Genomic DNA, 8,638 nt, shown 5'->3' on the forward strand with positions numbered 1-8,638 from the left:
AAGTGTAACTATTTAAATAAAACAGGTGGGTTCACTGTTGGTTTCCAAGTTACTTTATTTACAAAATAAACAATGGGTAAATAATCATTCAGAAGTTTTAATTTGGCAATAACCTACAGAATGATTAATTCGGAAATGTCCTTAAATTGAAACTGAAGCTAAAGTGAGAGTCAAGACCATAAAAAGAAACATACAATGCATCAGGTTTCTGTCAATTTTTTTTTTCAAAATCTAAAGCTGCTAGTTTCAAGTAAAAAAAAAAATGTCAATGCCAAGTACATCATGGTACATGTGCAATATATTTGATATTTAACCTATGATAATCCAGTGAAATTTAAATGACGTGAATAAATACGTAAGCCTCTAAGTCTATTAGATCCTTAATCTGCAATTCTACAAAGAGTTCTGATGTAACAAGTCTAGAGAAACTTTGGAATCATGAAGAAAGTCATTTTGAGGAGTATATCACATGTTAGTGTTGTGGATAAATAAAACTTGTACTCAAAAGACGTCACTATAATCCAGAATCGGAGTCTTCAAGTGCTTCAATCCACATTACATTAAAGGTGTGGAGAATATGTGTACGTAGATCATTACAAAAATCACTAAAATGACTCGAGACCTTGAAAATTCTATAAACAAAATTAATGGACCAATCAACCTACATATCTTATGTCTATATAAATGATAAATTGGTCTAAAGAGAATTTATCCTTTCTAAAGAGTTCAGTTGATGTTCTAATGTTTACTAAGAAATTAAGACTAATCTTTGCCACCATTGACTTCTTCTTAATGTTTAATCATATCTTGAGGAATATACAAGAGTCTGCTATAGAATGTTTGGACAAAATTTAGTCCAATGGCTTAAAGACCCCAATCTTGACAAGAGATCCCGCAATCCCTGGACTGTACCTGACCAGGGAGACAGTCCCAAGATTACCACTTAAGTATCATCCCTTGACAGATCCCTTATCTGTTCCCTAACTGAAGTGGCATCTCATTTATTAATCATCAAAAATGACGGGGTACATTGGACTTTGAAAAGTTAATCACTAAATGTATTAAACATGTCTTTCCTGTCAAAGGTGTATACCAGAGTCTACTTAATAACCAAAATTTATAAACATATGCATCAGGTCTGATCTGCCAGATTTTGGGAAAGAACATGTATAGACAAAAATCTTAATCCTTAGAGAAAACATCAAAAGTATTCCAAGAAATTTCCTTAAATTACTTTTAGCTTATATATGTACCTCTGTAGATGAAGGTCTCTTGAACGTTTTATATTTTTCCATCAAACTCATGTTGGACAGATTATGACTTTCTTCAGTGACAATTTTTTTTCACCTCTAATTATACAGTTCCAAAGACCAAAAGTCCTTTTTTCACACTTATTTTTAATCTTCAGTGGCAAAACTGAGCACATACAGTATTTCCCTTAAATCCATACCAAGAATACATATCAGTTATCAGAAGTTAACACCTATAAAATCACCAAGTACACACAGTTAAACTAGCCCCGAAATACAAATGGCTTATGTTCTCTCCTTAATGGGTCTTGGTTGCTTGCTTGGCCTCGCAATCATTGAATATAAAAATTTGATAGCTTTCCTTGTATCAAAATACTTCTACACTGGAAATAGTGCTGGGGGATAAAAACAATGTTTGCCTAAAAACACACATAATCCTGGATTCAGTTATGACTTGTCAGATTCCAATACAGCATTTTCTTGTCCGTAGAACTTGAGCTTGGGATATATTGAAAAAAAATCCTCTCCTCCCTTGTACGTCTATTCAATAAATTCTTGCTGGAACATTCCTCTGGCAAGGGAAAGCGAGAGCTTATTGATACAAAATCACCATTCACCTAGGTAGATTGCAATGTTTGTTTTAAGTTATATATGGGAGGATAAATGAAAAAAATCCAATGCTGTTAAACCGTTTGATAGTAATACTTCCACTTTTTCAAAAGAGAGTGAATGGCCATTAGTCGGGATGGATAATCTGTTGATTTAAAATTTAAAACATGCACTATGTGCATCAAGTAACGTGTAATTGAAGTATTGACAACTATATATCGCTAATATTAAATGGTTACACAATTATAGATTTAATCCTCAAGATCAATATGAAGAATTTTTTTTTCTGAGACAATGACTGACTGATTAAACATTCAACAGACCTTGCTCATTAAATATCATATGAATACCGGATTAAGGTTTTAACATGTGCCAAACCTGTGAGGTTGTTTTGATATTTAGGGATGAGTTCAAAAAACTGATTTGCTTTTAAAAGCACTCAGCAAAATTTATAATGGAGAATGTATTTTCAGGGTTATTTTAATACCTTAATACACAAATGTACAAGCAATGTGCCTCAATTCAAAATATCAAATGCACATAAAAGAAACATTCATAAACAATAAAGCTCAATACAAACAAACTTCCATGGGGACTCATTTTTCCAGTGAAAACCCGCAAGGCAAACAAGTATTGTTCAGGAATAAGTGTCAAATTAAACATTAACAATCATAAAAATACAGTCAAACCTCATTATCTGGATCTCAACAGGACTCGGAGAATAAAAAAAACTTTGACTGGTATCTGAGGAATCATTAGATATTGAGGTTAAATCATGAAGGAAAAGTGGTTGGAACTTCAAACTCACTTCAAAATAAATACAAGTCTGAAAGTGAGGTGTTCTTGTACAGGGAAACCCATGTGTTGCACAGAATCTGTGTCCCACAGAGACAGTTTTTCAACTTATAAGATTTGACTGACTGTGAGGCAGGTTTTGCTTCAAGCTAATATAAATATTTAATATAAATTATCTTATGGCTTTTTACAGACCATGTTCATTCATACCTTCCTCTGTCCAAATTAAATTGGAGGGATTCATGATCATGATCTAGCTTGTGTCTTTTTCACTTTAAAAGGATACTTAATTAATAGATATCAGTTGGAATTGTACTCATGTCAAACTGAGATGATTTTGTCACTTTTGAACAAGATGCAGTAAGTCTAATATAGATGTCATTTGAAATCTTTGTGTCAATTAGATTTCATGCAATGTTAATTAATGATTTCAGCTGGACTTTAAATTAATAGTCCCGTTTCATTTTCAATGTGTCATCACTGTGATAAAGAAAGCTATGATTTTATTAATTTTTTCAGATTGAGAAACTTGGGTAAAATTACAACTGAATTGTGCATAATCACATTTGATTCCAAATTAGAAACTAATATGAATTGATAAATAATATTGTAGAAACATTTTACAGAAAATGAATAGGGCACACTCATATATAATTCCAAACTTTTAAAATTCTTAAACAATAAAATCATATTAATAATGTAAAATATTGCTAAGTTTGGTTTTAGTCTCCATTTTGGCTTCTAAAGTAACATCAGGAGATTCGATCTCTAAAGATCCCAACCTAGATAAAGATGATCGCACAGTATATCCTGTGGCTCCAAATATGGTATGTCACACTGCTTTTTAATACTTTTCACTTAAAAAGCAGTGGTATGTAGCGATGAGGGTGTCTGTCTGTATGATTGTACATTCGTTACACTTAGGGGTAGCCAATGCCTTATCTGCAACTCCTCCTAATACCACTGAATAAAATTAACTGAGACTTTCACGGAATCTTTATTACATAGTGCCACTGTGCACTTCCTATTTTGCTTTTTGATCAGACACATAAGAAAACATGGACACTGCTATTCTTTCTATAATATCAGGAGTACCCATCATTTATCTGCAAGTCCTCCTATACCACTGAATAAAATTCATTGAGACTTTCAAAGAATCTTTATTTTATAGCACCATTGTGCATCTCCTATTTTACATTTCAATCAGACAGATATTTTGGGGTTTCCCATGGTAAAACATGGACTTTGCCGTAATACTCGTTTGAGAGTTGGGGCATCATTTTGTAAGCTCAGCATGTGCTCACAGTACCTCTAGTTGTCATGGGTTTCAGAAATTTGTGTCTCCATATATGGTTAAAAACACAGGTTTATAGCATGGGTTTTAGAATCTGTGAGTTCATATAAGGAAACTTGCATGGCTTTCTGGCACAGGTTTTGTAAAACCGTGCGATCAAATTTAAATATTTCAGCCAATATCCCATGCCTTGACCACTTTTGTGCACCGCTTTCAATACATATTTTACGTAAGAGCAGGATTGCTATAGTTACAGGTTTCTGAAAGCGGAATCTGTATCTGTGTTGTGTCTTATCCAACTGGACTGTTTCCTACACTGAGGCAAGTTGAATAAAATAAATAAATCTTCATTTGTTTTCCCAGAAATAAAGTCAGTCTCCAAGTGAAATGTTCGGTTAATAAAAATTATGAGGATAAAAATATTAATCCATACCTTCTAAGTAGTTTTTACGGGCAAAAGATATTGGAAAAAGATCACTGTGCTTGATTAGATCCATGATTGGATATAATTATGTATATTCTGATCTGGAGAAAAAAACCTATAGGTGTTGATGATTACAGGTACTCAGTTTTGAAAATTTTCTCACATTTTTTACCATATTAGGAGATGTACTAAAGAGCTCAAAGCATTTGTTCCATGCATTGCTTGCTTTTGTTTCTTTCTAAACTTTTTTCTCCTGATGATGGATATACCCTTTGCAATCTTGCATACAATATCCTATGATATACTTGAAATAACTATTGCTCTCCACCCCCACCCCCCAACCACCACCACCACCACTAAACACATTGCAATCATTGCCAGGTCAAAGTATAATATCATTGCCTATTTCTTTCTAGGATATAACTTACCAAACAAAAATATCTTTAAAAATACTTCCAATTTTATTTTTTTTTTTTTGTTTTACTAGACACCCCCTTATAGGCTTTAGATTAGAAAGGCTCACATAACAAAAATTCATTGAATTTCAACTGTGACCAAAAAAATCCCTTATATAAACTATAAAATGAAAATAAAAGGACCATAAAATTCTATATTTACTCAAGGAATTATAAAATTCAAGCTTGGAAGTGTGTCATTTTTTCAAAGCCAAAAAAAAAAAAGAGAAAAATCTATGAACTTCTGAAGTATATGACTTGATGACCACTTCAACTGATCCAAAAATTAGAATTTAAAGGTATACCTGTAAAATGTTTATCTGTTGCCATGGATCTTATAGCCATAGGAGGACTCAGTAACCTTTAAAGCAATTTACTTAATGTGGTATATGAAGTATTTTACTTTGCAAATGAGGCATACTAATTCAAGACACCCTTAACATTGAAGTTAGCTGATGGTATCTCTAAATTAATCCTTCCCTCAAGGTCTTTAAAGACTTACTTTTATCAAATTTTCAACATCTGACAGTATAATCTGTATGAATTTTATTTTATTTTTTTTTCCGAATAAAGGATACAAGTTTCTTATGGTACAATACTTCTTATGATATCTGATTTCACAAGATTATATGTGTGTATGGCAAACAAATGAGATATATATGAAATCAAAGATTAAATTACATTGAAAATATTGAAGTTTAAGGCAAAAAAATTAACCTTTGATCAAAGAATGATAAAGCAAAAGAAAATGAAAAGAATTGAGTTTCTCTTGGGTCAATTTGATGCTTTGAGTAGGCTTCATAAAATGACATGTAATGTGTACTTTATTTTAAACCAACAATTCCATAAACAGACACTTTAATACACAGAAATGTTCTCCGTGTCTGAATAACTTCCTGACAACCTTGGAAGTTTGAAAGTGGTAAAATTTCTTTGAAATTCCACATGAAGTTAAAGGCAAAGATCAAAATATTAATTGGACATAAAACAACCATAAAAATTTAGTAAATTTCAAGAATATTAAGACACTAGGTGCTATCTTTCATCCCACGTAGGCTTTGCACAGAAATTTGCCTAATCAAACCAACTTTGATATCCAAGTTGATCAATAATAACTTTAATAATCTAAAAGTCTCTTCCTATCACTGATATCATGTTGATTTATTAATTTTTCCAATAATTCATAATATTGCATTTGGTTACTTGAACATTTTGATAATTGCTAACTTTAATCATCAGATTTTTAATCATCTGATAGTTGCATAGAAAAGGGAGACATTAAGACTTTTTTTAATGTTTCATCACTGTTTTTGTAACTTCAATACATTTTCAAAAATGAAATTCATAAATAATTGTTAAACATTAAGTCATGATTTTTCTTTACATTTACTGCAGTGAGACAAATGAATATTAAGAAAAATGTTTTATTATAATAAATTCCATGTTTGTGTAAAACAAATTTAGAATATATAAATTCAAAATGAACAATCAGTCATACAGATTAATATGCCATTAATATTCTCTTCCAACAATTAATTCTATAATATAAATCGAACATTCTTCTTCACTTATATATACAGTCATACATAAGGCTATAATCTGTTGACAGAAAAATTAAAGTGACAAATTACACTCTATATATGCAAACTGTCATTTCAACACACCTAGAGACAGAGGAGACACTTGAAAATGAGCCAGAGACCACCAGAGTCTATTGAATAAGTACTACACTTAGCAGTGCACCATAGGAGTCTGCTTTGTTATAAAACCTAAGATTTGTTTAATTTCATAAAAGAAAATATATATGGATACAGAAATATGCTATGCAGTTACAGATTCATTTATATCTGAATTTTTTTTTAATTTTGGAATTATAAACACGCTAGCTTTACAGTCAACAAATCTAATAGGATTGTTGATTTTGATATAAAATAATTCATTTTTAAATATACAATAAATTAGACAACTTCAATAAAAGGGAACTTGTGTAACGTTAAAACTGTTTCGTATTTGACATGAACATAACAATTTTAAGGACAAATACATTTATGATAATTATATCACTGTATGCATAATACATATTAGGATAAATATATAGTAGGCCTAAAAAGTGATGTTTAATAAATATCAGATTATCATTATATCAGAAAATTTTATCTAAAGATTGTTTATAAGTATGATGTACTTCACAGTTTCCCATTCATGTTTAAACAAACATGAAGTAAACATTACAGAAAAGTTTAACAGGACAAATTCAATTAATGAACTTATATGTATTTTTCAGGTATTTCTTAATTTAAAATCCAAAAAAGACCAGAAACAATTCATGTGCATTCTTACGAGACAAGCTGTGTTTTTAAAAGCTTCTGCCAGGGACATTCATGTAACTAAGAATAAAGACAGTGGTTTAAAAACGTGCACTGAACATTTTTCTGAGTTATAAATATTTATTCAAAAAATCTTAATAAAGAATATTTTCCTACCTATGTGATTTTTATATTTATTTAACAAATAATAAATGCGACAATCAAATTAATAAGTATACTTTATTTTCAGGTGTAATTTCATGCTGATTCTTACGAGATTGCGACACAACATGCAGAGTTGTCAACAAAGTTTGTGTTAAAGTTTCGAAAAACTTTTTTCTTACCTCTGCCGACGTAGGTCTAATTTCTCTACTGCTTCCTCTGTAGGAAGTATATCCGTTAGGCCTACTCATCTTTTTAGCACCTGTCACATTCTGATATTCCTACTATCCATACCGTATTTCACTCCATTTAAAACTCGTATGTACAGGTAGATAACCTAAGCACGGCGTATTGTTTCCAAGTTGAAGTCACATGACTTCCGTTTGGTTACGAACACCAACGGGGAATAACTCTATCTTTAATCGGAGAAAAAAAATATCTCCCGTCACCCGTGTTCTCCGTTCCTTCCTATTTTCACTATCTCTATATGGCTTCATCTTTTAATTACTTGACTTCTTATTTAATAAATTTATTAACTTTTTCCTTGTGCAATTTGTGTGAATAAATTTACAGGACCCCTGTCCCTCCACAAAAAAAATAATTTACAAAAGTTTGTACCTCGAAAGAAATTTTCACTCGAGGTACTAATTTTTCTGATTTATTTTTTTTCTACATAAGCCCCTGTGGTCCCTCCCCGGGCATAACAAGTGTCATATCCAAAATATCGCTATAAAAAGTGCCTATTGTGTAGGATTTCAAAATATTTCAGTCATTAAATTTGTAAGTAGAATTGAATTGATTTACCAAACCAAGGTACAGAAATAATGGCCAGCAAATTGATATTTTTTTGAGTGAAATTCAACTTGCCATAATACATTTTTTTTTTCAATTATACATGTAAGTTACTTAACATCATATATACACTCTTGTTAAAATTTCCGAAGTGACACTAGAATATTGACAAGTGAATAAAAAAGGTTTCAGAATTTTAATTAGTAGAACTTCATTTGAAAAGAAGAAAATATCATTACATTCTAAAAGACTTCTGAAATACATAATCAAAAGAAATGTAGTTTTAACATTAAATGTCTCAATTCTGATTTGAAAAGTGTTGAAATGAAAAAAAAAAAAAAAAAAAAAAAAAAAAAAGATGCAATAAATTCCCCAGAATGACCTTTTTGTAAATTTAGTCAATTGTTAAATCTAAGCCAGAAAAGAAGTTTGAAATAGTATATATATATATATATATATATATATATATATATATATATATATATATATATATATATATATATATATATATATATATATATATATATATATATATATATATATATATATAT

At 30.5% G+C, this 8,638-nt stretch overlaps 1 protein-coding gene across 9 annotated transcripts in view; it reads right to left on the reverse strand.

Annotated features, from left to right (window-relative positions):
* Positions 1–7,663, reverse strand: part of LOC133190428 (spermatogenesis-associated protein 1-like) — a 41,825-nt gene extending 34,162 nt beyond the window's left edge. For all 9 annotated transcript variants that reach the window (XM_061326062.1, XM_061326059.1, XM_061326066.1 and 6 more), the window contains exon 1: positions 7,478–7,663. In XM_061326062.1, the coding sequence (XP_061182046.1) occupies positions 7,478–7,546 (69 nt within the window). In that variant the 5' untranslated portion in view covers positions 7,547–7,663. The remainder of the gene's footprint in view (positions 1–7,477) is intronic.
* Positions 7,664–8,638: the final 975 nt, after the last annotated feature.

Source organism: Saccostrea echinata, unplaced genomic scaffold (genome assembly GCF_033153115.1).
Source record: "Saccostrea echinata isolate AGI-Se365-2 ecotype Australia unplaced genomic scaffold, CSIRO_AGI_Sech_v1 ptg000022l, whole genome shotgun sequence".
NCBI classification, from domain to species: Eukaryota; Metazoa; Mollusca; class Bivalvia; order Ostreida; family Ostreidae; genus Saccostrea; species Saccostrea echinata.